This window comes from Trichoderma atroviride, chromosome 2 (assembly GCF_020647795.1).
Source record: "Trichoderma atroviride chromosome 2, complete sequence".
In the NCBI taxonomy this organism is placed as follows: Eukaryota; Fungi; Ascomycota; class Sordariomycetes; order Hypocreales; family Hypocreaceae; genus Trichoderma; species Trichoderma atroviride.
In genome coordinates this window covers 7,049,355-7,073,267 of record NC_089401.1, presented here as the reverse complement: position 1 = coordinate 7,073,267, position 23,913 = coordinate 7,049,355, and the positions used below count along the sequence as shown (strand labels likewise).

Below are 23,913 nucleotides of genomic sequence, written 5' to 3'. Positions count from 1 at the left end.
AATTACTAAAAAATAACTATAACCCTAATTATATAAATCCTTAGGGTTATTTCTAGCTAATTAAAACTAATATTTACTTTAATATAAACTTACCCTTGTTTTTTAATTAACTTTCCCCTTGTACTTTTAGCGCTAAAATTCCCTAATATAGCGTTTTTAACATAAGCTTAAAGCTTATGTATTTCCGCTTGGATAAGTGCGGCACATTCCCTTTTCAGCTTGTTGCGACGCTTCACAACGAATGCTAACGCCGGGCTTTCTCTTCCTTCTTATAGTGGGATTCTCAGAGTCAGTAGTCACAGCTTGGTTGCCCGACTGGTAACTGTTTACGTACAGATGTGAACCTTACCGAAACAATCGCCGCTTTGGTCATGGTGAGTTTACATGTACCTTGAGACACTCACTGCTACTGAAAGTCCCTGCATTTTCCATTTCATTCCACGTTGCTGATGCAAAATAATTGTGCCCACAGATCACCAAGGCCGGTGTCCCTTCCAACAAGGTCGTGGTTGGCGTGACCAGCTACGGACGATCATTCGCCATGGCGGAAGAGGGCTGCTATGGGCCGCAATGCCAATTCTTGGGTGACCCCAGCAACTCGCAAGCCACTCCAGGTCGTTGTACTCAGACTTCGGGCTACATCTCCAATGCCGAGGTCGAGGAAATCCTCGCCAACTCTAGCCGGGTCAACCAGAATTACATTGACACTTCTAGCAACACCAACATCCTTGTTTACGACGACACTCAATGGGTCGGGTGGATGAGCAACGGCATCAAGGCCTCACGAGCAGCGCTTTACAAGGGCCTGGCAATGGGTGGCACGACTGACTGGGCTTCCGATTTGCAGGAATTCAATGATCCGCCGTTTGGCGTCTCGAACTGGGCTGATATGATCACCGTCCTCAACGCGGGCGGAGACCTTTTTGCAAATCATACCCACAGCGGCAACTGGACGGAACTGACCTGTACGAATCCTGCTGTGGAAAATGCCCTCCTCATGGATTGCTCCCAGCGCTGGACGGAGCTAGACACTCCCGATGCCTGGACTAACACGCTTGCTACTTGGAAAGAAACTTACAAGAACAATGTGACTACCATAAATGGCTTCACTCTGGCCGTCATGCAAATCCTCCATGGTCCGGAAGAAATGGATTGTGGAGCGCTTGCTCAACTTGACGGTTCTTGTTCCAGAACGTACGACTGCACCGATATTAGAGGCACCGACGCCGAAGGCAACGGCGGTGGATCGGGGCCCGCGGCCTACTTGATCCTTAATTCCTTCGTGATTCTCAACAAGGTAAGTCTCGGCCCCCCGACTCCAATATATCATATGATTGGCAAAAGCGAGGGCGGAGAGGGGAGAGAAAGAGGTCGTAGCAGTGCTTTACCAGCATGATGGACTGAGTACCTGACTATATTGGCTGACGCAAACTCACAAATCAGGCGTACTCCCAATTCTACTACACCATCGTTGAAATTGCCGCAACATACATCGACAACCAGATGGAAGATTTCGAGCTTACATTCGCACCAGTGCCTCCGGAACCTTCTAACGAGTGGCTAGAGATTTTAATCGCCCTTTTCGGTCTTGGTATTACTGCGATTGCCGCACCATTCTTCGACGAAAGTAAGTCCCGATATAAACCCAGCTTGCTTCCTCCCGTCAATTTTCTTTTATAGAAAATCATCCCACTCTAACATATGCTGATCTCTCGCAGTTTTTGTGGCTCTACCAGCCTTTGCCGGCGCCGGTCTCGACGAAGCTAAAGACATCGGATTTGCTGGCGTCGCTTACGAAGCCTCAATTGCTGCCGCTGCACTGCCGACCACAGGAGAGTAAGTGTCGTTATTTTTCTTTCTCTTGGAAAACCCAACTCATAACGTGCCTTACGATAGCCTACGCATTCGTTTTGGGCTGATAGTCTATTACAAGAATTCGCTAACCAAATTTACCTCTGCAGCTATGGCTGGGACCCGAGGTCTGAAGCAAATTTCACTGCCACTCTCGGCTCGGTCCTCCATGGCTGGACCGCCCTTGCCTCATACCAGCTTAGATGCTTATTCAATGGATCAGACACCTCCACCAACCTCCTCACGACCTTGATGGGCAGTGGTAATCTTATCGAGGGTAGCGGCGGCTCCCCAGTCGTTGATTTCAACTCAAATGCTACATCATTTAACAATTTAGAGGGCTATATAAACAAAGCCTTCTTCGGCTTCGCCATCCCGGCCGTGTGGACCGCCTCCAACAACGCTGCCTTCATTGTCGACTCGGGCTATGCCTGCGGTACAGTCAACCCCCCTGACCCAGTACATGACGGTGGAAACCCAAGAGGCCACTTACTCGTGCTACAACGGTAATCTGTACTATCTGGCCTCTGCCAGCGGTGACTGGAGGGGCTGTACCAGCGAGGACGTTGCTCTTCCTCTCCACGTCGACACCGTTTCGCCACCACCCCCTGTCTGCGACCCGACCTTTTTCACCGCTCCGCCAGGGATGGACGCCCTCAGCCCGGACAAGTGGGGAGGCCTTACCATCGACGACATCGTCGAGGGATCCGTCAACACATGGCTAAACAACAACAAGATCAGCGGCGCGCCCATCGCCAACCCGCTAGACCCGAACACTCTAGATGACCTGTCCAGCCAAAACATCACCACTCCCGGCTACATCCGCCTCCCCGTGTGTTCCCCCCCAGACCGCCTGGGCCTCGTGGTCGAATCCATCGCAGTCCAACTCCAGCGCACCAGGTTACCCATGCAACGCGCTGCAAGGCGTGACCAAGTGCAGCGGCTACACCTACGTCGACCAGACCAGCTCTGCCTCCCCCCTGATATCCGACTGCCAGGTCTTCATGTCCAACATCGCGGGCACCAACGGCGAGTGGACCACTGGCATCGGCTCACAGAAAAACATTGCTTCGTTCGGCACCTGCAATTTTGGCGTCGACAACGACGGCACTACTGGAGACGTCACGTATCACACTGGCAGCCAGGATATTGTGACCATCATCACCGAGGCCATCTCGCAGTTCGGTTCAAACGGCGTCGTCGGCGCAAAGGGAACTATGCAGTGCAGTGGTAATGTGAATACTCAGAATGTCGATTGGGGGCTGTACTAGTGGCGAATTGCGCTGGCAATTGTTGTAACGGACTTTTTATATTATATTACATATTAGTAAATATAGTAGTGGATTATAATAAACGTGTAAACTAATATTCATAGTGTTCCTTTAATTATTATGTAGTAGGGTTAGTTGATAAAGTCAAGCCTTAATGCCTTTACATGACAACTTCATGGCTGAAATACAATAAAGCGTCATCTATCGGTAGTACATGTATTATCGCCTTTCCTTTCCACGGGTGGTAGAGTTGCAGGATGAAGGCAAAAGTAAACCAAACTTGGAGCGGCCTCTTAGATTTAGATTTCAGGTACATAAGGAGCGTTCAAGGCAATCGTACTCAAGAAATTGACTACAGCGTTTGGCGTTACAATGTCATGCATTGTACTGCTGATCAGAGTTTCACGAAATGGACCCGCCTCAATCTACATCCCTGATGACAATTAATTTTCATCTACATATAACTCCTACAGAAGATTGGTACTCACAAACCCCAAAGTCCCTCTGAAAAGCAACCTTGTAATTTATCGCGTATACAATATTGACGCTTTTCAGGGGAACTCTGAATGGCGCCTTCGATCGATGCCCAGTCATTCTCGACGGAAATTTATTTACCTCCTGGACAATAGTCTAGTGGAATAAGATGTTTTAAGTTGTTAATAAGCAAAAGTAAATAATATACTATATGTTCTTGATCCGCAGATTTTACAACTTGCAAGCAATAGGTTAGCAGTAGTATAAGCATAGTCTATACAAAACTCTGGTCGCTGCTGCAGAGTCTTGCTGTAAGTTTTCGAATATAGAAGCTTAGCGCTGCTCTTCTAACAATAGGAATACAAGACCGCATTGTCCTGAGCCAGAACCCGTTCAGCAAAAAACTAGAAGAAGAGCATAAGAAACATATCTATGACTGTTCTAGGGTTCAAAGGCTAGGTTGCTCCGCTTATCAGTGTATCTTCGGAAAGTCAACTTGCCTGTACTAATTACGATCTCATTGACGAAACAGTGTTTATTGCATTGGGCTTTATTGTTGCTACACTGGTGCACGAGCTTCTGTGTGAAGAAATATAGTAAGACATACTATGCAAAGATTGCCATTTTCTCCTTTCGTCTTTATTTTTGTTTGCTGTTACTATCGACTGAGGATCACGTAATATAGTGAAAGACGTTATCAATACAGCGCTGTGTCCAATGGTTATGACGGTCTGTTTGTTCAATTTGCTTGTGGTTTATAGCTCTCCTCGGATTTCATTGACGGCTTTATTGGGTTACTTCGGTACCAATCTTCGTCTCATTCCGCGTGTCGTGAATGGCTTCTAGGTCGGGCGTGCCCCGTACCTTGATGTTCAGGGACAGAACCCTGAAGACTGCAGAATAACGCGCCAAGAAGCGACGAGTTTTCCATTTGAATTGATCGAAACTAGTGCTGCCTGTAAATCTATTCTGAGTTTCGTTGCATTGTCTTGATAGTTGGTGGTCCAGGTCTGGTCCTCGGGCCATGGGGTTGCTATGGTAGGTGCGTTGCACTCAGGCTGTACAATGGGCACTGGGCTATCCAGTTAGCCGCCCCCCGAGTGTATGATGGCAGAATAAGTGGCCGTTGCTTTTGTCATATGCGCACTCACTGATAAAGATGACTTTTTAATCTCCGCCGTTATTATCACATGGCCCTATGCTTACCACGTGATTTGCACTCATGCCTGAGGCATTATAACATATGAATGTAAGAGAGATCGGAAATCTACTGTTTGAACTTCCCCTCCTAATCAATCGGTACAGTCACTGTCGTCCACTTGAACTATAAAAATCTAATCCTCACCAGCTCTTTGGGAGAGACATGTCTTCAATTCTATTGCATAATTTTGCCGCATCACCGTTCGGTGAAAAGGTGCGCCTCATGCTCGGACTGAAACACCTGACGTGGCAATCTGTGGACGCAGAACTTATCATGCCAAAGCCAGGCCTTATTGCTTTGACCGGAGGATATCGGAAAACACCAGTTATGCAAATAGGTGCCGATATTTACTGTGACTCCCGTCTTATTGCAGAGGAGTTGGAGAAGCGACACCCATTCCCTAGCTTGTTCCCAGGCAACTCAAAGGGCCTGTGCTTGGGCCTATCTGGTTGGAGCGATGAAAACTTCCATACCGCCAGCTCCGGACTTATTATTGCAGTTCTCAAATCAACATTCCCACCGGACCTGATGGCCGACCGTGAGAAGTTTTTTAAAGGGTTTATAGACGTCCAGAATCTTGAGGATGAAATACCTCATCTGAAAGTTCAATTGCGTGCATATGCAAGCCTCGTTGAGGAACAGCTGAGCGATGGACGCGCATTCTGGTTGGGGTCAGAACCAAGTTTGGCAGACTTTCATGCCTACGTTGAACTCTGGGCGGCACGAATGCATCTCCCTTTCGCACAAGACCTGCTTAAAGCATTTCACATGATGTCAGAGTGGGAGAAGAGAGTGAAAGCAATCGGCCATGGGGAGAGACAAGAGGCTGGTATAGCAGAGGCGCATGACCTTGCACGGCACAGTGTGCCTCTCCCAGGTGCTGGCATAGATCCAGAAGATACGCTCGGGCTCATTGACGAAGATATAGTAACAGTGACTCCTGCTGATTACGGGAAAGACCCTGTTACTGGACGCCTTGTAACCTTGACGGTACGCGAGGTTGCGGTTGCGCGAGATGATCCTATTGCTGGACAGGTTGTAGTACACTTCCCACGGATTGGCTACCGTGTTTCTTGCCACATGAGCCCTGAGATAAGAAGATAGAATGCCAAAGATAAAAAGGGTCAAGTAGGAATAAACAAATCTCTAAGCTTAGGAACTTGTTTTACTTTAAATACTTGATTCTAAAATCTTGATGCCTGCTCAAAGTGTTTATAGTGGTAAGCAAAGCTGCTGCATTGATCGAGGTCATCTTGTTCGATCAGCAGGGTAATATAGATAGAGCCAGTCAAGCCCTAGCGCAAGGCGTGCCGCCTGGCGTGCCTAAATCATACCGTGCTCTTGCAAATTATCATGGCAATGTCTCCCAGTCTACACTCCATCATCATGCTCGCGGACGACCCTCGATGAAAGACAAGGCCCAAGGCCGACAGTACCTCAACCCGTATGAAGAAGAGGTTATTATTAAGTATATATTTCAAATGTCCGACCTTTGATATCCCATACGAATAAAGCCTATCCCTTTACTAGCTGCCACGTACAGGAGGGTGCAATAAGTTTGCACCCTACTGTAAATGCGCTTATCTCCCTAGCACGTGAAGTGAAGATTCCCTGCCACGTCGCCGGCCATTGGCGTTATTTGTGTTTCATAACGTGATAGTATCGATATTGTGCTCGAGGATTCCTTTTGGCCATGTGGAACATTCTATCAATCTGGCTTTTGAATCGCATTATCCCAACTACTGTTTCTACCCTCTTAACAGTGCTGTCGTACGCAAGTACAACAGCATTGTCTTTAAGCCAAGAAAATTGATTGCAGCGTTGCGCATTCGGTTAGCCTTGAAACCCCAATATAACCCGTGCCGAGCCTTTCGTACTCATCCACGCCATTCTTTGTCCTAACTCTTTTCACAGCAAGTATAAACAAGCCACTGTTGTTCATTTGAGTAGACCGGGCACTGTCGCCTAAAATTATACCTTTGATCGTTTGTGACAGTAGCTCTTCGGTAGCTTCTGATTTCTGGATGCTCTCGGTAATGTTCACTTGAAAAGTGATGTCTTCGGAACCCGGTAATGTTAGGATTGGCAGAACATATAGTGAACGGATATGATCATTTGTCGTGTAAAAGAGGTCGTTTTCGTTGTTATGTTGAATGCGGAGATCGATAGCTAAACCTGTTATGTAAAGAATTGGAGAGACTGGATATGAAAAGCTATCCTTCTTGTAGTCGTCCAACACGGTTTCAAAATCCACGAATGAGTTTCTGCTGCAGTCGAAGACCTGGATCGTGATGTTAAGATTAGACATGAAATTTTGTTTATTCTCATATTCAGGTGAATATTTAGTGATCTCGCAAGTCCATCCAGTCCACGACCAGCTGGGAAACTGAGCTCGACGTCTTCCTGGGGTTACGGACGTCCAACAGAGACCTGAGATGAATCTATCGCTCACTGTGCGGTTTACATGCACCGCTTGACCATTTGCATGCTTCTGGACACAAGGAAGAATTGGAACCCCCCAGAAATGACATACAGGATATTTCGGCTCCTCTTCGAGTAGTCTGAGAATGCCAAGAATTCCATTCAAGGCGTCGGAGTCGTAAGTAAGCTGGCGCTGGGCATAAACTGAAATGTAGGTAATGACTTCCCAAGGATATTTGCCAAAAAGTCCTTTTGTGAAGATGTTCCAACCTGACCAACTCCTCTCAAGATCGCATGTCTCCGACCAGTTGGCTTCAGCGCACTCATAGTAGACATATTGATCAGTGAATATGAGCCGGCGCTGGGAGCAGAGCGCTTCTTGGTAGGTCCAGCCTCGAGACATCCAGACAGATTGTTTGATGAGAACTGACGGATGCACCATAAGAGACGCTAAGATGTGTTTGCCCACCCTTGCACGTGGTTGGGCTACTCGAGGTGTCCTGCCAACACCTGGAAGGCCGTAAGTAGGATCAGATCCCGCCGCCGCGATGATTGTTATATAAGCTCCTTGGTAAACTTTGTCCATCTGTCTGACCTGAGTGTGCTTTTCTTTCGCGTCGACTTGATTTATGCAGTATCTATCAATCCAGAGATACCGTACGCCAAGTGCTTTTGTGACCGTGATAGCATCCTCAATGGTGCGTAAATCTTCTCCCAATAGCAGTGTTTCTCCAGAGGATGCGGTAGGTTGACAATTCGAGGTGCCCCAAACATAACTCAGAGCGACATATTGATAGCTGATGTCTCCTGATACGATTTCTCGTGTTTCACAATCAATGAATCGCAGGAACATTGGTTGTTGCAGTCGCACCCGCTTACAAATTCGATGATCTTGTTTGCAGGTCATGATCCATCCGTGAATGATGCTATAATCAATATGATCTGATGCAATCAGCCTTGCCCGTAGCGTGCCTCCATTGGATTTATAGCTCGGTGGAGAAATAGAGCATAGTAATTGGTGGTCGGCTGCTAGAGTGGATTGTTGCTTGATGGCAAGAAGCACGACCTGATCCTCAAATGACCAAAGCCGTCCGTCGGATGGAAATGCGTAGAGAAGTAAATTGCCCGCGGGGAGGGGCTCAAAAGTCGTAGTGTATACAGAGGAGAGCAGGCGGCAGAAAGAGCATGAAGGATCAAATATTGGTGCTTCTGCACGTCCAAGATCCTTTACAAGCCTTCCACGTGAACTTTTCGGTCTTGTCGATAAAATTTCGTCCATATCGAGACTTCCACATCTTTTGCAGAGGTCCACCTCAATTGAAGTAACACTCTCATAAGATGACGAGGTGGTCTCTAACAATTCGGCGGCCTTATTCGGTGCGTTTTTGAGTAGTTTCTGCGGTAGGTGGGTTATTGAGTTGGGAATGCTGCTGTCCTCCCTGTTCCGCTTTGTTGCATAAGATGCTGGCTGCATTACCGCAAGGGCAAAAGCTGATATTCAGGATAATACAAGTTGGTAAACAATATTATTTACCAACATAAATTATTTCAGCTGCCCCCTTGGATCAAATATTGTAAAGAATAAATATCTTAATATAATAAGTAGACTTTGAATGAAGTATAATAAAGAGATACGAATTATTTTCTTGGGATTTTATAAAGGGTGTAAATATATTAATTTTGAGGCTTAGACTTACTTCGCCACTTGCTAAGCCTTCACTTAGTAGCCCTTTGAGTGCAAGGCATTTTTTGGCGCCCCATAGGTGCACAAGATTATACATAGGCACCAGCCCAACGCAATTAAAACTTGGCATTCTATTAAACTAACTTAGCAGAATGAAATATTCCTGCCTGTGTTACAGCCGGAGCAGGCAATCTCTTGGCACAGAGTCGAACATACTGTAATTATAAAGTCCTGTGTCCTGATAAACAAGTAACCAGTGCAAATACAAAGGGTAGCTAAGTTATTAAGCTATACCCATGGTAGGTTATATCAGGGTCTTACCCTTTATTGAGTTGCTATACAGCTTACCATGGTATAGCATATAGGGCTATAATAAGCAATCTGTTATATAAGTAAACATTAAGCTGCAAGCGGAGCTAGGGTCTCCTAAGATACAAGCTGCTGTGCTTGTCTAGGAAAAGTTATAAAGTGCTGCGTTTTGTTATTCATCTAAGCATTCATAGTTATACAGTACTGCCAGGCGGATGTCTCCAGATCTAGGGTCAAGGGGGTTGCTCTGTGAAGAGACTTTACCTATGAGTCTCTTATCAATGCATGAATAGTGTCAGGACGCTCCAGTGAATTGAATGAAAGATATGTTAGACAAGCCTCTGCAATATCGGATATAGCGCTTCCAAATACTATGGGCCGGAAATTAAAATAGATGCTCAGAGTCAAGTGAACAAGCGTCACATTTCTGGAAGGGTTTCTCATCCGAGACGTGTCAAATCTGATCAAGCCAAGGCAACAGTCAAGAAGGCTCTTGCCACTAGGTAAATTGTTTTTTTTTCTCTTTTGGAATTGGGAATAGTAAGTTTCAACCGCCAAAGAGTACTGAAGCTTAGGCAATGACAACAGTCCGACGATATGGATTCATGCGAGCAATCTAAACGCCTGATCAGAGTGCATTTGTGCTCGAATTCGCTCCAGTGTCGTCTATACAGACAAAGAGTCTTGTCGCCTGCGGCTTCAAAATCTCTAATATCTGACGAATCGCATCCATGCTAACGCTAGGCCAACACATCTTAACATAAGCACGATGGATAAGCTTGTCGACCGGATCTGGAAGTATTTTGAAGCGAGTCAGCAGCTGTCTGACCAGTGCACCAACAAGAGCGGTTGCCGAGTAGCTCTTCGTTCTCTGGTAATCGCAATACAGATGCGTCACGTATGAGTCCTCGTTTGGGGGAATAACATCGCTAATATAATGAACAATGCGGAACCTTACAGCAGTTGTTAGCTTGAGTTCCATAATGACAGCCTTCTTGAAGTGACTTGAGCTTACATCGCATACGTCTTTCCCTGGCAGGGTATCCCACCCAAGAGAGCACCCCCGAGTAATCCTTGGCAAGCGGATACTAAACAAATTGCTGAAAGCTAGGATCAACGCAAGCCCACTCACATGTTCCGGATACTCTGGCATATCTGACTTCTTCATGTCGCACTGAAGGGTAGATAGGAGACAGCCATTCCAGGGCTTGGCCGTAGGGTCTATCTGAAAGATACTCCGCAAGGTCTACACAGTATTCACATTTAGAGAATGACTGACAAATTGCAGGAGAAACAAACGTTTCTTCATTCCTTGTAGCTTCTTCATCCCAACTTGGATGCGATCAGCTTTTTGAGAAGCCACAAAGACACAATTTTTAATAGCATGGAGCCTTTCGAGAGTATTCGCATTCAGAGCGCGCTACCGTCTGCGTAAGAACGTTGCTCTGAGATTCGGCATAAGCAATAGTTTCCTCGTGCGACTTGGACATTTGCTGACTATTACTGTACATAAAAAACTCAGTTAGATTCATTGAGCTATTTTGTCTGGAAGATGATGCACTAACCAATTTCCAATGACCAAGCAGAATTCGAATGTGCTTTGCATTGCATGAATCTCAGATATGATTCTGAGATACTCCTGCTTGTCTAGGGGCCAGCGGAACCTAGTTGCGGTACTTTTAATTTTCTGGGCAATTGGGCTATTTGTTGGTGCGGCTGTTTGCGATTGAAGCTTTCTCGGCAGATTCAAGATCTGCGTCTGGCAGTGACAAATTGCCAGCGCTGGAGCCGAGTCATCTGCAATTTTAATGGCTTTGGCCTCATCCGTCTTTAAGTGCCTCTATTAGCTCAGGCGGATGTTTGGTTTGAATTGATAAAGTAAATCGAGAGCTATTGAGATGTACGAGAGATAAACAAGGATTTCAGTTGGAGGTTTATGCGGACACAGACAGCAGGAATGGTAGGTTGCAATACATTTGATTTGAACAATTACCTTCCATACTTTTGTGCTACCTGACTGGTATGTATCTGGATTCTATGTATCGAGTAGCTAATAAAAAGCAGTTCAACTGAAATTACTTTTGGACTATAGCGCAAAGACGCTGATGCTCGACGCAAGAATGTCAAGATACACAATAATTATAGTCCTGCTACAGATATGTTATAATATGCCGGTAACATCCCTAGCATCAAGGAGTTGGAGGTATGTTGCTGGATTAAGCAGTGTTAATAAAATATTGGACAGGAAGCAGGAAAGTCTATTTACCTGCAGCCTTCCAGCGATGACAATTTACTCTCAGGCTCTGCTTGATATCGTGGATTGCATTTTTGGCGTCCTCCGAGTCTGACTTTTGCACAATTTGGGAATAGACAATAGCAGAACGATAAAGAGCATCGTGGCAAAAAGGAGATATGTCATCATTTCCACTTAGCCCGGTCCGAAGAATGTAACATGAGAGGGTTAGCATATCTGCCGCTGTAGTTATTTGAGCTTCAAGTACTATATTCGTCTCTATAATGGAGTCGTGCCGATTAATCCAACCCATTTCTTGGTTAAGAATGAGTCGTGCGCTATAAAAGTTAGTTTGTTTAACCAGAAGAATTGGATATTTTTGGTTCAATACCTATGACATATCGTGGTAGGACAGCAAACCTTTATACCTCGTTTCACACTCTCCTGTAGTGTAACCTTTGTTAAGGCGGCAATTGTACTATCGAGTATTCGTGCTTCATGCTCCATGATACGATGTTCACTTGCTTGAGGACTAGTATATCTTAGTACCTTTCCCAGCAAATACGCTGCTTGAACTGTCAGGCAGAATCGACCCATAGCCTCTGTTGGAGGCGAGGATATGACAAGTGGAGGGTTGGGAGGTGGATACTACATTGATGTTAGTAAATTCGCGAGCCGCGAGAAATTGATCGCATACCCCCATTTCCCAGAGCTTGTCATCCATCGGAAGTACACTCGTATTCTTAGGCTCTTCGATCAACAGAGCTCGTTCAGGGCAACCGACGTTCAAGTATCTGCGTCATAGTCAGCACGCATCTCCTTGCAAATGTTCCACTTCCTTGTATACCGATCTAAAAGAATAATAGTCCACCATGTCCTCCTCTCCTCCTCCGAGTCATCCAGCTTAGATGAGTAGAGGGAATCAATTGTTCGATCGATGCCGAGTGCAATGCCATATCTGGCGCAGTAACCGACTGTTAAGTAAGCCGAGGGATAAATAGCTTGTCCGAGTTCATATATCGCAACGAGAACAAGTGCTTGTAGCGTTCTAAATGTCAAGCTGCCACTCAACTCTACCTCCAGAAAAGCTCTCTTGAGGCTGCAATAGGTAGTAGAACTCGCATGGTTATCGGCTTCTGTTGTGATGAGCTTAATAGCAGCTATGAGAAGTAGATTTTCACAGCGCCGTCCACCGAGAGGATTTAGAATCCTTTCCATAAAATTCCTTCTACATATAAACGGTGCCCATGGGTAATTGTAACAAAAGAACGCCTCGGTGAATTTCCTCACAGTGGGCACATCCTCGGCGAGAGACAGCAAGTCAGGGCTGATGGGAAGATTTGCATCCGGCAAACTGCCTACAGATCGCCAGAATAATGCTGAGTCGGTGAAATATGCGGCAGGGAACCCATTTTGGTCTGGTTGACTTTTGGTGGTAGTCGATGGAACTCCGCTTGATGATTCGGGTGAAGTTCTGAGAACCGCGCTATTCTTCGTGTTTTTATACACGCAGGCACGATCGTATCTGGCCGGCAAAATTAGTGTGCTATGTTAGCAACTCTGCGCGACGGAGCCACATACCGCTGACAAAGGGAACACTGGGGTTGGCGCCTATCGCATTTCTTCTTCTGGTGTCGACATGTGGCGCAGGAGTAGCGCGACAGCCGGCCAGACTGTGTAAGTTTGTTATCCATTTTCCCCATTGTCAAGATACCCGAGCGACCTGCCGTCTGGGGCAATCTCAAGATGCATAGATGAAGGATGGATGAGCCGCGTGTGGAAAGTCCATCACATCCATTGTTTGAGGCGAGCGGACATTTAAGGCCGAGCGGACAAATGGTCGGGGGCCAGCTGAGCAATAACCGACAGCCACTGCGTATCCGATAAATATGACGCAGGGCTGTTTCCCCAGATTATTCAGGGGCGAATCATATCGCTACGTCCTGTCTTAGCCGAGGTTCTTGACCCCAAGAGTCCGCGTTCGCCGGGCAGTATTAAACTACTGTCCTGCACGGTATGGTACTTTCCGTAGGCTAACAATTGCAGAACAGAAAGACATGGAATGCTAAAGATGAAGGTTCGGTTGATCCCGTCTCCCTCTCTTCCCTGTGACATCAAACAGCATCAAACAACATCAAACAGCATCGGGCATGAGATCACTTGCTTAGCGTATGCACCTGTAAACATCCCCACGTGCTACTGTACTGTAGCTACGCGGAACCCCATCAGCAGCTATTCGAATGCATGATCTTTACCAATATCTATATTTCCGTATAATCGTAGTATAACAAACTGGTAATTGGACTACATAGACTGAGTTTACTCTCCTAGACTAGGTGCTATAAACCCTAGAAACTTCAAGCTCCTCAAGAAATAAGGTACAGAGATTAGGGTTAGAAAAGAAGATAAGAAACCCGCCTCTCCTCTTCTAGTGCTACAGTGAAAGGTTGTACTGTACTATGATGCAAATGATGTGTGCGCAATGGTATATTAAAATCCGGGGTATTATTCTAATGCGGAGGCTTGGACTGGAGTACCTGCAGCAATTCATGTCCCGCGGTCGGCATTGGTCGGACTTTCCTCCGACTGTTTCTCCTACTGCGCTTGTTTCCGCTCCCGCTGCTCCCGCTGGAATCTGGGGAATCAATCATGTGCAACAGATGCAGATTATAAACCAGAAGAAAATGACGGCATGTACCGGCGTGTTCTATACTCAAAGGACAATTTCGAGGGAAGGCTGCGGAGAGCAAACTTGCTATATATACCGGTTGTCTTGTTCTTCAAGATTGTTTTTTTTTTCAGCATCCTCTATCAACAAGCAACTTCAATCAATAAGCATCTTCAATCAATAAGCATCTTCAATCAACAAGCATTTTCAACCAACAAGCATTTTCAATCAACAAACATATTCAATCAACAATAAAAAAACTTTTTTCACTTCAAAATCACTCGCAATGGCACTATTCGCAACCGTCAAGACTCCCACTGTAACATATGAACAGCCACTTGGACTGTAAGTAACAAGACTCTACAATTACACTAACTTCGATCATTCTTCTAACTCCTCTTGCCAGTTTCATCAACAATGAGTTCGTGAAGGGGTCCAAAGGCGAATTAATCGAAACTTACAACCCTGCGGATGAGAAACTCATCACCTCCGTCCACGAAGCCACTGAAGTGGATGTTGATATTGCTGTTGCTGCAGCACGCAAGGCTCTCCAAACCACATGGCATCAAATCACCCCGTCCGAGCGCGGACACCTGCTCATGAAGTTGGCGGATCTGTTTGATCGTGATTTCGAAACGCTGGCGGCTATTGAGTCTCTTGACAACGGCAAGGCATTGAGCCTAGCAAGGATCGATGTTGCCGGCGCTGCTGGTTGCTTGCGATACTACGGTGGCTGGGCAGACAAGATTCACGGCCAAACCATTGAGACGGATCCCAACTCTCTCAACTACACTCGTCATGAGCCCATTGGTGTCTGCGGTCAGATCATCCCATGGAACTTCCCCCTTCTTATGTGGGCTTGGAAGATCGGCCCTGCTATTGCGGCTGGTAACACTGTCGTTCTCAAGACTGCTGAGCAAACTCCTCTTTCTGGTCTCTACGCCTCCGCATTGGCAAAGGAGGCCGGTTTCCCTGCTGGTGTAATCAACACCATTTCCGGCTACGGTCGTGTTGCCGGATCTGCCATCTCCAGCCACATGGACATTGACAAAGTCGCCTTCACTGGCTCTACCCCTGTCGGAAGAACTATCCTCCAAGCTGCAGCAAAGAGCAACCTCAAGAAGGTGACTTTGGAACTCGGCGGCAAATCACCCAACATCATCTTCAACGATGCCGACTTGGATAATGCTATAAAATGGGCCAACTTCGGTATCTACTACACCAGTGGACAGATCTGCTGTGCAGGATCTCGTATCCTCGTGCAGGAAGGCATCTACGACGAATTTGTTAAGCGATTCACGGAGCGTGCGCTGAAGAACAAACTTGGTAACCCGTTTGACGAGCAGACTTTCCAAGGTCCCCAGGTCTCACAGCTACAATTTGACCGGATCATGGGTTATATTGAGGCCGGTAAGCAGGGCGGTGCGACTCTCGCTTTGGGTGGTGAACGATACGGTGACAAAGGCTACTTTATTCAACCCACTGTCTTCACCGACGTGACTCCGGACATGAAGATCGCTCAGGAGGAGATTTTCGGTCCTGTTGCAGCCATCCAGAAGTTCAAGGATGAGGAAGAGGCTATCAGGATTGGAAACAACAGCAACTATGGTAAGTAAACCCTACTAACCATTTATATGGGGTATTTACTGACATGAAAACACAGGCCTTGCAGCTGCTATCCATACTAGCAATGTCAACACTGCTATCCGCGTCTCAAACGCTCTGCAGGCAGGGTATGTTTAATAACATTCTTTGCTGTATGGAAACTAGCTAACGCTATTCACAGTACCGTCTGGATTAATCAGTACAATATGCTTTCCTATCAGACTCCATTTGGCGGATACAAGGAGTCAGGCATTGGTCGTGAGCTCGGCTCCTACGCCCTTGAGAATTACACTCAGGTCAAGTCTGTGCGGTACTCATTGGTCGATGCTCCTTTTGCTTGAACGTGTCCGAATTAGTTATTATTTCCAGAGTGTTGTTAGATAGAAAGTTAGTGTGATAGAGATTATAAATCCTTAATTCTTATGTTTAATAAGTGCCTCTTGATTTGAGTTGTGTAAGATATAAGACATTCGCTGCTGTTATCCCAATGCTTTCGTCTCTAGCCATGGAAACCATCCTTTTGGCCGCAATCGAATCGCCACCAGGACAAAAAAAAAGTTGCTGAGTCCTATTGTATCGGTAGCATTTTCTGAATATTACTCCAAACCTCTTATATAGCCATCTCTTCCTTTAAGATTTGCGGTTTTAGGCCTTTCCAGCAGTCCTGATCTTGGCTAGCTCTTGAAAAGTAAAAAAGTAAAAGAAGCATCAATTTGCTAGACCTTTCCTGTTAACTTATTCTCATCGTTTCATTGGTATCTCTATTACTTTAATATACAGCAAGGGTATCATATAGACCGGTAAGGAAATTTTGAAGCTGGTCTTGGATTTCGGATGGTGCATGGCACATTCAGGTGATTGATGGATATTTCTCATAGCCGGGATGCTTCTCGTCTAGGCAAATATATACTGCTAATGTAGGTCCCCATGAAATGATCATTTCAACCACAGCTTGCTCTACGCCATACGTGGATCCATATATGCGGCATTCCAGCTCTCCAAACACAATCCTTTGGCCTTGGATATTCACTTGCATATCACTACGCCTAAGGAAGGCCAAGTTTCTGATGTCAATGTACTGGACCAGATCAGCTGTCTTGTATAGTCGCTCCCGATGGCGTAAGTGACCGGGAGTCCCGTTGATCAACCACAACGGGTCATCTATGAATGCTGCGGCGGTCTTTCTAAGCTCGTACAAATATCCTAGGCCGACTTATGACCCTTCGAGTAGTAATTGGTTTATATAATTAGTAGGATCTACAACGTCGTATCTATTAGGGCCTACAACCCACGTCATTTGTATTGGGCCCTTACCGATACTCAACATCTCTTTGAATGTGGTCATGTCTTCGTTCATTGCAGCACTAGGGATACACTCTGCAGGACTATGGCTATTGTGTATCTTGACATTTCTGCGCCAAATATCTCCACCAAGCAGAGTTAGTTCAAGACTTGGAACATCTTCAGTACTAAGAAGTCCCGATATTCATTCATGCTCGTAATAAGATAATATTCTCATTTTTGCTTAGTGAGAAGCAAAGACACTTAATCTTTTCCCAGGTATTAAAAACATTTATTACAGCTATGCCAAAACTATATTAAGCCAAGCCACAGACTATAAACTTTTCAAAATCTATCAATCGGTAAAGCAGAGCATTTATTAATTGAAGAAGGGAAGAAAAAGGCTTTGCAATAGAGGACCAAATTACTCCTGTTTTAGGCCGAGATCTAGTGACTGTTAGCACGATTTCAATACAAACACCTAGCTATAAATAGGGCATACCTCGATAATAGCAGGACCAGCAGCGGTAGTGTTGTCCGAGACACCCTCCTTGCAGGTGGTCAATACAACGTAGGTCTGGCCGGCGAAGCCTTTGGGAATGGTAACAGAGAAGCCTCCATTGACAGGTTTAGCGGGAACGAAAGTTGGGCCAGTAACGGCAATAAAGGCAGCGTAAATTTGGGCGTCATTTTCGGCCTTCAGAGTGTAACCCTATGAAAATAAGCATTTGTTTTCAGAATAGTCTGGAAGGGCAGCTGTGACGCCAGAGCCGTGTATTTAATAGACTTACGGGAGTGAGAAGAGTAACCGTTGCACCGGGGGTTACGGACTTAGTAGTCGTAGGGGCAAGCTGCAGCTTAGGGAAGGCCTTTACAGGTAGGGGCGGATTACTCGACGGGCAAGAGGTGATGAACCCAGAAGCCAACGAGTATACCTCATCCAGAGTCAAAGGGGCGTCAAATGGCTGAGGGAATGGGGCTTCCTTTAGATTGGCGCGCAAGTAGGAGGAGTGACGGCTCTCAACAGTTAAGATGGAGCCAGCCGCAGTGAGATAGGTCTTGCTCATGATGTCGGCGGCTGCACCAAGATAGGCGGAGACACCAACGCCCTCGAGGATAGATGCCGTAGCTAGGAAGCTCGCTACGTCCGTCACGCCGAAACTGTATGAGCACGCATCGACGGGATGAGCACCAGCAGCTGAAAGCCAAATTAGTCATGTTCTCAGGATTTGCTGCTCTTTGCGCATAACAATGGGCGAGCTCTGACAAACCTTTCAAAGCGGAAGTCAAGAAGGAGACGTGAGTCGTCTCGTCGGTAGAAAGTTTCTGAACATTGCCATAGAAGGTGGCATCGTAGCCAGCTTTGGCGAAATCGGCCTCCGTAAAGTTGGCGAGGCCTTGGCGGTAGAAGGCATCCTCGAGATGTTCCAGCGTCAGGGCATAGTTGAGTATATCAGCTAATGAAGGGTTATCAGCCAAGAGTCATAGAAGACACAGATTTCTTTTTTCATTGCCTTGTATATTGAACGGGGGATGGAAGGATTATTTACCGTCAGTAATAGCAGCACGCTTCTCAACGACTGGAGCCGCGGCGGCGAGGCCGACAGCCAAGAAAGCAATGGCAGCTTGGGAGAAGAACATGGTGGTAAATTGAACGATGCTAGGTCGAGTGGGCCAGGTATTGATCGCGGAGTTGATATGGAGGGGAAAGGAAGAAGCCTGTGGGAAAATCAGAGGTATTTGAGAACCAGCAATATAAGGTCTACGTAAACAAACAGATATAATAAAGTCTACTAAACATGGCTTTGGGTTTACAGGATTGCCAAATATGGTGGCATCAGCGCTGTTCCGTGTCAACGCAAGGGAGATCGTGCAATTTGTTTCTTCCGACCCTTTCCCAGCTCCGTCACGGACACACAGCGTTGTTGGTGCTACAGTCATTGCTAACTAGAAAAGTGTAGTGTACCCCAAATAACTACTAACACGGCCCGGATGTTGGGGTTGCCGGAATCTGGCTTCTTGGAACCAATAGAATCACTGGTGAACGCCCTAATGACGGCGGTGACCGCGATAGTTCAGGTGCCCCTCAAGACTCAGGTTGTACTAATGAGCGGATGTACGCTGGCCCGAGAGACTAGTAACCGTGCCTAGGTGGCCGAATTAGGAAATCCTCATGTGGCGATCAGCGACGAAAAGGGATGATCTGCATTGGTTTATCTGTGCCCTGTTTACCTGTCTCGGATGGCTACGGTTCCGTTCTAAGATAGGCCGCCCGACGGCCAGATTCATGACCACTTTAACTGCAAGTCTCAATGTAAGTACAGGCGTGGGTACCGTCTATGACGCTTATACAAAGTAATTACAGTCTAATTGCCATCATTTACATGACCATCACGTATATCACACGCGCGTGGCAAACAATACCGGAGTTATCCTGCATGAGGCAGAACTTCGTGTTGTATATACATGGGATGCGTTTTCCCCCCGCGGCAGATCCATACCGCATTTGCACTGGAGCGACATAAAAAGCTACAACCAGAAGGGATATGAAGCATGACAAATGATATCGAGCTACTAGAAGCCGAGCCTACAGTGGTAAAGAAAGAGCACGCCTACATACGACCCATACATGTAGATAGCATCAAACATTTGAGGGATATTGATGTAAGGCTGGACAGCTGTATATAGACGAGTTTAGAGTCTAAATGATCTAGAGATAGATTGACAATTGAATCTTGTTGCTCTCCAGGTGCCCACGTACCAAGCCCTTTTTGGATATTGTCTAGGCTACTATTGATAATATTCTTTAGTTTAATTATCCCTTTTAGGGAGAATGAGATTGATCTTGATGGGGACTCATCGGCCGCTCGATGGTACCGTTTGACTAATTGCGTTGGCTGCTATGCAGGGTTGGGCAAGAAGGTCGGGCCCCTTGGCACTTCACACAAGTGTCTGGCCAGCTAGTCCATCATCAATCATCCTTATTATTACTTTAGTAGCCTTTGCCTCCCTCTTCTCTTGTGCATTGGGGTCTCATATCTCTTCATCCTTCGCTCGTTATCCTGTGATTCCCTGCCCACGGGTCAAGTTATTCTTTTAACCACCTCCTTGCCATCATGAAGCTCTTCTACCTCGTGGCCGGTCTGTCTGGTAAGTCTTTATTACTAGGAGACGAGAGATCCGCCTGAATTCCGTACTAATATATACTTCTACAGCCATCTATGGCGTTGAAGCAGCGACCGAGTCTACAATTACCTGCAGTGCCTGTCAACCACCTTCATCGACAAACGATATTGTGACGCGCTCTGCAGTGGCTACGCCTTCCTGCTCTGGTGCTTCATTCACTATTATTCCCAACAAAACTGGGGCGGGCTCTAGCGCCATCGAACCCACGGGCAGTGGGACTGCTACTCCAACCGCTGTTGTGCCTGTCGCCGCTGGCAGCAGAAATGTTGCTGGTATTGCAGGTGTTCTGGTTATCGCAGCTGTGGCTCCCTACTTAATGTAACAGGGTATCAAAAGCATTCTATCAAACATCGCCGCTGGGCGAGATGCTTACACTCTATCACCGGCAACTTGCAAGCTGGATTTTATTGTCATCTCCTTGCTTATCGGCACTTCGGTTAATTCGTGCCAGAGAAGTCGGTTACGGTCGGCGCGACAAAACATTTCCCGCAGCTCACAGGCGTGTACAAAGATGGCCGTGATCTCAAGGTCGCTTGTGTATATAATGTTCATATAGGGCATTGCAGGTACTCCAATGGGCGTCCGAGTCAGTCATGGTAACTTTGCGACGGCTGTTCACTCCTAGCAAAGTCACTTCGGCTACGCAAACAACCTAGATTCCTTGGCTTTAGCTTCTCACAATTTCTACATGCTTCTCTTCATCATGATCCACATTTTCTCTACCTTTGCATTCCACGTGAAAACGGTTTGGCGAAAAAAGATTGCTGTACTGAATGCTGATGCTCTTCCTTTAACCGCATCTGTATCAAGATCTCTTGAGCCTGCCGATGGTCTTGGAAATGACATTCGCGCAGTAAAGCCCTCCAAAACCTCCAAAGAGTTCAAGGTCTAGCGCAATTCTAGATTTTAAAACTCCGCAGCCCACATCATATTCAGTTATTAATAAGCTTAGATGATTCCATGCGCTTTCACTAATCAAGTAACAGCCAATTGCCAATTCTATGATTTCCATTGTATTAAACGTGCTATAGATAGAAACAGCAGCTGCTATTCATCTATTACATGGCATTGGTGGAAAAGATTAGTCGAAAGGGCCGATAACCCTGCTAGAATTTCCCAATATCATCAGCTATTACCCGAAAAGGAAGGTTGCCAATTCAGCTATTTTGACTACTGATATTACCATGAGTGCCAAGCAGTCAGTAATAATGCCGGAAAACCTGTACGGTGATACTAATAGAGCCGCTCCTCGGCCTGGACCGGTGCAATCTGCTTACTTGTTCGGATGCGCAGGCCAATTCATCCGAACTTGGACGAAAGGCAACTCCCGACCAACATTTGCCAGTACCCATTGCATTTGCATTTTTTACTCCCATAATGAATCCATTGCTACGCCTCAATATATGTCCGCCACGCTTACTGCAGTAACTGTAGAGTTTTAGCTGGATTATACCAGACCTGCGCGCATGTTGACCCAATGCGCAAGAATCGCGAGACTTCCTACCAGAAGCATGACAGATTAAGGTGTTGAGATAACTTTCTCTTCGGCGTCAATCATTGGCCGTAGCGCGAAACCTATAAGCATCTTAAATCTTAATTAGTAAAAAGCAGGGTTTGTTTCTGCAAAGTCTAGACTTTGCCAATAACCTCTCTCTGCACTCCCCTGCCAATTAGACTGTAAGCAGTAAGCAGAATAGCCTCAAACCAACAGCTGATATTCTAGATTCAACAAAGAGTCGGCAAAAATGAGAATCAGGCCAAGGCGAGACTAGTAGTAGTGTGGCTTAGAAACTTGTAGATGAAATAGGCAGTTGGTATAGCAATTAAAGAGGCAGTTGGGATAATAAACAAATTTCATGCTTATGAGGCTTGGAGAATCTAGAATATCGTGAAGATGTATATAAAGAGCTGGAATTCTGATTCTCAGAAAATTACTCTTCAGCATTCCATTCAGTCTGAATAATACAATTCTAGTCTCTATTCATAATAGCACCCATATCAATCACCATGTTGAAGGTAATGGTCCTCTCATATCTCAAAGCCAGTGCCAGCTAACACATTGAAGTTTTCTGTAACCCTACTTGCCGGTGCGGCCATGGTTGCTGCTTTCCCTCCCTCTATCATCAAGGCACCTACTGAGTCCGTTCCTGATACCGTGGACTTCTCTGTCCCCCAAGGGAACTGGATGCCCTCTCGCACCACTCCTGATGTTCCCTCTGCTGCCAATGTCAAGCTAGCTGCCCGTGCCACTGGCGAAAAGGTTAGCAACGGAAACATTGCCAGATTCGACAACTCCAACATCCAGGACGGTGCAGGCGATGGTGTTGACAGCTACACGCTGTACCTTGGCAGCGGAAGCACATCTGCCGGCTGGCCTGACCAGAGCCGTTGGGTTTCTTTCGAGAACATGTTCAACAACTATAAGCCTCAGATGTTCGCTGCCTGTGGTAACCAGGATGGTCGTATTCCCAATACCGATGGCCCGGAAGTGGTACGTTTTCCCAGCAAACAATTTTGCCACAACCAAAGTGCTCACCCGGTGTGAAATGAAATAGGGAGCTATCTGGGACGGTATTCAAATGACTTCGGCAGCAACTGGAGTCGATCACCGTTTTGTGCTCGCCGTTTTGATGCAGGAATCACACGGTTGTGTCCGTGTCAACACAACCTCCGGTGGTGTTAGAAACCCAGGTTTGATGCAGGGTGAGTAATCATAACCTCTTGGATAGGTTTCAATGTCTGGAGCAACAGAGCGCTAACCGTTGCAAAGATCACAATGGAGTGGGCAGCTGCAACGACAACCACACCGTGCAGAAGCCTTGCCCGTCTGCCACCATCTACCAGATGATCCGGGAGGGAACCGCTGGTACCTCATCCGGCGATGGCTTGGCCAACTGCATCAACCAGTCTGGCCACGGTGATGTCTCCGATTTCTATCGCGGTGCTCGTATCTACAACTCTGGATCCATCTCTAAGAGTGGTAACCTTCAGAGCAACATTGCTACTCACTGCTATGCTTCTGACATTGCAAAGTAAGCCTATATTCCATACTTCTTACACTGATCCAATCAATATTTCAGGTTACTAACAAAAGACGCTACAATAGCCGACTGACTGGTTGGATCAATGCGCCGTCACGCTGTACTTGTGATAGCAACCCTAGCAGCTGCGGTGTTGTTACTAACTAGTTCGACAATACCTTTGGTCAATGAGCAGCGAAACCCCAAAGGCAAACCGGGGTCTAAATGCAATAGGTTGATCAGCCGGGAATTCATTTCTAGTATATACACTTTGGGCTTAACAAAGGCCTATTTCGGGTACCCGTATATAAACACACGATGTACATATAATATTAGGGGTGGCATATTTAGATGGTTTAAGATGAAGAGAAAACGCACTTGTCCCATGAATGGGGTGCCATGAACCTAAAGACGTGTCTTTGCTCAATTTAACAAATGAGACGTGACTGCTTACTTTCAATTGCTCCTAACTCTGGGCCATTCTACTACTCGTTGGTGTTATCAACTTCGAGACCTTCATCGAGGTCTCTAAATTTAATATGTTCACAGCTTAGCAAAACGATTTACTAACCACGCTGAGCCATCTACATACCAAGTCTCAAGGTTGTTATCAGGTTTTGCTGTAACATCATGTTAACAATTGCGATTAACTCGGTTGATGTACAGAATCTACCTCTTATAAAAGATACTAAACCTTCTTCTCTTGCTT

At 46.2% G+C, this 23,913-nt stretch overlaps 9 protein-coding genes across 9 annotated transcripts; 5 read left to right on the top strand and 4 right to left on the bottom strand.

Moving 5' to 3' along the window:
- Positions 1–229: 229 nt before the first annotated feature.
- Positions 230–3,122, top strand: TrAtP1_005226 (uncharacterized protein; the record flags this gene model as incomplete). Its single annotated transcript, XM_066112629.1, has 7 exons — positions 230–374; positions 473–1,297; positions 1,444–1,627; positions 1,719–1,836; positions 1,962–2,287; positions 2,334–2,687; positions 2,752–3,122. The coding sequence occupies exons 1-7, from the start codon at positions 372–374 to the stop codon at positions 3,120–3,122; spliced, it is 2,181 nt and encodes a 726-aa protein (XP_065968714.1). The 5' UTR covers positions 230–371.
- A 1,029-nt stretch (positions 3,123–4,151) lies between these two features.
- TrAtP1_005225 (uncharacterized protein) lies at positions 4,152–4,733 on the bottom strand. Its single transcript, XM_066112628.1, has one exon. The coding sequence runs from the start codon at positions 4,620–4,622 to the stop codon at positions 4,383–4,385; it is 240 nt and encodes a 79-aa protein (XP_065968713.1). The 5' UTR covers positions 4,623–4,733; the 3' UTR covers positions 4,152–4,382.
- Positions 4,734–5,019: 286 nt separating this feature from the next.
- Positions 5,020–5,901, top strand: TrAtP1_005224 (uncharacterized protein; the record flags this gene model as incomplete). The annotated part of the gene is made up of 1 exon (XM_014093466.2): positions 5,020–5,901. One exon carries the CDS (start codon positions 5,020–5,022, stop codon positions 5,899–5,901), a length of 882 nt encoding a protein of 293 aa, XP_013948941.2.
- A 691-nt stretch (positions 5,902–6,592) lies between these two features.
- TrAtP1_005223 (uncharacterized protein) lies at positions 6,593–8,692 on the bottom strand (the record flags this gene model as incomplete). Its single annotated transcript, XM_066112627.1, has 1 exon — positions 6,593–8,692. The coding sequence occupies one exon, from the start codon at positions 8,690–8,692 to the stop codon at positions 6,593–6,595; it is 2,100 nt and encodes a 699-aa protein (XP_065968712.1).
- A 2,641-nt stretch (positions 8,693–11,333) lies between these two features.
- TrAtP1_005222 (uncharacterized protein) lies at positions 11,334–13,233 on the bottom strand. Its single transcript, XM_066112626.1, has 6 exons — positions 13,026–13,233; positions 12,292–12,969; positions 12,142–12,238; positions 11,836–12,092; positions 11,478–11,782; positions 11,334–11,422 (listed from the first exon to the last, which is right to left on the bottom strand). Exons 1-6 carry the CDS (start codon positions 13,145–13,147, stop codon positions 11,373–11,375), a joined length of 1,509 nt encoding a protein of 502 aa, XP_065968711.1. The 5' UTR covers positions 13,148–13,233; the 3' UTR covers positions 11,334–11,372.
- A 1,021-nt stretch (positions 13,234–14,254) lies between these two features.
- On the top strand, positions 14,255–16,058 carry TrAtP1_005221 (uncharacterized protein; the record flags this gene model as incomplete). The annotated part of the gene is made up of 4 exons (XM_014093463.2): positions 14,255–14,457; positions 14,519–15,720; positions 15,776–15,845; positions 15,899–16,058. Exons 1-4 carry the CDS (start codon positions 14,399–14,401, stop codon positions 16,056–16,058), a joined length of 1,491 nt encoding a protein of 496 aa, XP_013948938.1. The 5' UTR covers positions 14,255–14,398.
- A 1,375-nt stretch (positions 16,059–17,433) lies between these two features.
- TrAtP1_005220 (uncharacterized protein) lies at positions 17,434–18,639 on the bottom strand (the record flags this gene model as incomplete). Its single annotated transcript, XM_066112625.1, has 5 exons — positions 17,434–17,445; positions 17,501–17,710; positions 17,790–18,196; positions 18,270–18,455; positions 18,549–18,639. The coding sequence occupies 5 exons, from the start codon at positions 18,637–18,639 to the stop codon at positions 17,434–17,436; spliced, it is 906 nt and encodes a 301-aa protein (XP_065968710.1).
- Positions 18,640–20,114: 1,475 nt separating this feature from the next.
- TrAtP1_005219 (uncharacterized protein) lies at positions 20,115–20,506 on the top strand (the record flags this gene model as incomplete). Its single annotated transcript, XM_014093461.1, has 2 exons — positions 20,115–20,148; positions 20,214–20,506. 2 exons carry the CDS (start codon positions 20,115–20,117, stop codon positions 20,504–20,506), a joined length of 327 nt encoding a protein of 108 aa, XP_013948936.1.
- A 1,685-nt stretch (positions 20,507–22,191) lies between these two features.
- On the top strand, positions 22,192–23,220 carry TrAtP1_005218 (uncharacterized protein; the record flags this gene model as incomplete). The annotated part of the gene is made up of 4 exons (XM_014093460.2): positions 22,192–22,200; positions 22,250–22,675; positions 22,740–22,887; positions 22,955–23,220. The coding sequence occupies 4 exons, from the start codon at positions 22,192–22,194 to the stop codon at positions 23,218–23,220; spliced, it is 849 nt and encodes a 282-aa protein (XP_013948935.2).
- Positions 23,221–23,913: the final 693 nt, after the last annotated feature.